This window comes from Orycteropus afer, unplaced genomic scaffold (genome assembly GCF_000298275.1).
Source record: "Orycteropus afer afer isolate SDZICR_OR568_19922 unplaced genomic scaffold, OryAfe1.0 scaffold00531, whole genome shotgun sequence".
NCBI lineage: Eukaryota > Metazoa > Chordata > Mammalia > Tubulidentata > Orycteropodidae > Orycteropus > Orycteropus afer.
Window position 1 is genome coordinate 95,405 of NW_006922118.1, and position 3,365 is coordinate 98,769.

At 48.9% G+C, this 3,365-nt stretch overlaps 1 protein-coding gene across 1 annotated transcript in view; it reads left to right on the forward strand.

The window, feature by feature from the left end:
• PRKX (protein kinase X-linked) overlaps positions 1–3,365 on the forward strand; it is a gene marked incomplete at its 5' end in the record, with an annotated part of 45,890 nt that overhangs the window by 37,960 nt on the left and 4,565 nt on the right. Inside the window, one exon of the mRNA XM_007955675.2 lies at positions 1,605–1,682. Within this exon, the coding sequence (XP_007953866.2) occupies positions 1,605–1,682 (78 nt within the window). The remainder of the gene's footprint in view (positions 1–1,604; positions 1,683–3,365) is intronic.

The following is a 3,365-nucleotide window of genomic DNA, read 5'->3' on the forward strand; positions in this document are numbered from 1 at the left end:
GATGCCTTTGCGTGGACTTGAACCTCCAACCTCTTGGTTAGCAGCTGAGTTCATTAACTAATTGCGTTATCCAAGGACTGGCCCCTAATGAACCCCTGGAAGCTGTTGTGTCCAATGACCACACTCTCCGGGGCCAGTCCCAGGCCAGTGGATGTCCTGAAATGAGAAAATAGGTTTGAAAATGCCCATGAATTCTACCAAATGCAGTGACGCCCAAACAGTCATGGAAGATATCAGAATATCGTAGAACCTTTTAAAGCCTGACCAGTGTGAGGCAGAGACCTGTAGAGAAGGAAAACTCAGATATTTTGTGTTAATAGCAGTAGGCAGGTACTCTGTGAAAGGCAGAAAACTTGAGAGAATTGGGAAAACGAGCCAGTCCTGTCAAGTTCCAACTCACCAGTTTCACTGTGTACACCCAATTCTCACTTAGTGACCTGGTCGCTATGTGAAAATCAGGCTTGGTAAAGAACGTGAAAATTTGGGGTGACCATAGCAGGTCACTAAATGGAAGATGGCTATATCATTACATAACAGCCAAATTACATCATTACAGAACTGCCAAATTACGACATTCAGAACTCTTAAATCACACCATTATAGAACTGCCAAATCGCATCATGACAGAACTGCCAAATCACACCATCACAGAACTGCCAAATTACCGAGAATCATGGACCAGTCAAGCTGACACGTAACTTTAACCATCACAGACAGCATTGGTCTCACCTTGCTCCTTGACCTTCATTGCTTCCTAATGTACATTATTAAAGCACAAAATGGTTGGAGAGTGGTTTTTTTCCTATCGTCATAAATTGAATGACTGAATAATGACATTATATGGAGGTGTGGAGTAGATATACAGAGGTGCTTCTCTGATCCAGAACCGTGAGCGTCGTAATGGATTTATTTTTACAAAGAAGGGCAGCAGCTGAGACATTAACGAGTTTACGGTTCACTAGTGCTTCCCACGCCAGGCGCGGTCAGCAAAATAAAGCCAGGTGGTTTTATTTCTATGCTACATAATCTGAGAGACCCTCTTCATTCTTTAGCTTTTTATTGTAATCCGTGTGAAAATTATGTAAGAGGTTTTTTGGAGCGTTTTTTCTCTGCCATCTCCGAATTTGGATATCCATTTTGAATATCTTAGTTACCTAGGGCCACTGTAACAGAAATACCATAAGCAGGGGACTTGAAGGAATAGGGTTTGCTTTCTCACAGTTAGGAGGCTAGCAGCCTGGTTCAGGGCACCGTCTCTTGGGGACGTCTCTCTTTCACTCGCTCGCTCGCTCTCTCGGCTCTGGGGGAGGGAAGTCCTTGTCCCCTCCCACCTGCTGTTCTTGGGCTCCTTGGCAATCTCCACGCACCATCTCCCTTCCCCATCTCTGATTCCTTGTTTCTGTGCCCCATCCACTCTCCTTATAAGTCACAAGTGATTGGCTTAAGAGACAGCCTATGTGGATAGTACCTAATGAACATCACAAAGAGAGCCATACCCCAAGTGTGATCACATCTGCTGTTGTGGGGTTAGGATTTACAGCTCATATTGTGAGGGACACAGTTCCATCTGTTGACACTGATGACATGCTTTTCTTTTTTTCCAGAATGGAGCAAATGATGTGAAACGGCATCGTTGGTTCCGATCTGTGGACTGGGAAGGCGTCCCACAGAGAAGGATGAAGGTAGAACATACGTACACGGGTGGACGCTTTGCTTGGCGAGGGTTAACTCTCCTTTACAGTAGCTAAGCATGTGGCTCCTAACGGAAAGGTTGGCCGTTCAAACTCTTTACTTAGGGTGGGTTTACTCTCATTAATAATAGTCAAGCATTCGGTTACTCACCAAAGGTTAGCGGTTTGAACTTAACCAGCAGGTCTGAGGAAAAAAGACCTGGCCGTCTACTCCTGCAAAAATACAGCCTCGGAAACACGAGGGGCAGTTGTACTGTCACATGGGGTCAGTAGGAATCGAAATTACTCTGTCGCACCCAACACGAGGACAGGACTGACCTCGGTTCTGTCTCATTTTCCATGATAGGTACATAATTAAAGTACACGATACTGCCCATCGCCTCACGTCATCAGTCAGCCAAGTTCCCTATTCATGAGTTTCTCAGAACTAAAGGATTCCCTAGATGAGAGAAACAGAGAAGATCCCAGATTTTACTTAATTTTTTTCTAAGCAACTTGTATGGAACTTTGCATTAGCCACGCAGTATTTTCAGTGACTCTTTTTCACCAACCCTCTGTGGGAGGAATAAGGCGCTCCCGTGGCGTAGTGCCTGAGGCAGCTGACTGCTGCCCAGGGCGGCACGGACGCCTCATCTGCTCACCAGAAGGTCGGAGGCGCGAGTCCACCCGGAGGGCCCTGCTCAGAAGCCACAGCATACAGGCCCTGGTGGCTGAGGGAGTCGGGAATGGGTTTTTCCAGCAAGAATGGGTTCTGTGGCAAGACCTTGAAGGGCTTGAAACAGCGGAGGGTCAGATGAAGTGCGAAGGGGCCAGGTGCCCTGAGTGAAGGGATGGTCCCATGCAAATGGGTGGAGGTAGGAAGAAGTATGGTCAAAACTGGGAAGATTCAAGAGAGTCCCAGATTTAGAATTGTGTGTAGAAATGGTCAAGAAATGAGACGTATTGCGACAGGCTGATCTGCTGCAAACACCTCTTCAGGGTGTTCAGAAGGTGCGCCTGACTCAAGCTGTGGGCTGTTGAGTCGCCTCACGTGCATGTGAGAGCCGGACAGTGAATAAGGGGGGTGGAGAAGAGTGGATGGTGTGTGAGCTGCGGTGCTGGGGAAGAAGGCTGCAGGTCTGTGCACTGACGAAGAACCGGCCAGTCTGTCCTGGGGAGGTACAGCCGGAACGCTCCTCAGAAGTGAGAACGGCCAGGCTTCCGAGAGGGTCATGTTGTCAGAAGGGACAGCTCCCTGGAGATGGACGTCACGCTTGGTCAAGTGGAGGCTTCACGCGAAGGGGAAGGCCCCGGTGAGATGGGCTGACCAGGGGCTGCAGCTGGGCTCGGGGCGAGCACGGACCTGAGGCTGTGGCCGGGGCCGGGCGGGGCTTCACTCCGTGGTACAGGCATCGCTGCGTTGGAGCAGCTGGCTTGATGGCATCTAACGACAACAGCTTCGAAGGGGCCATGGTGGCTCAGGAAGCACCACCGTCGCGGGTCACCAGTCGCGGGTGAAACGACACGCCTTTACAGCCCAAGCTTTGGACCATTGTGCTCCGGCCATGAAATCAAATTCCTTCTCTAAACTTTCCCTCATAGCGTTCAAAGGACGTGCTCAGTGAACAGAGTCCACACCTCCCATCCACTGCTTCTGTTTGAAAGGACACAAACTATGTAAAAAAAAAAAAAAAA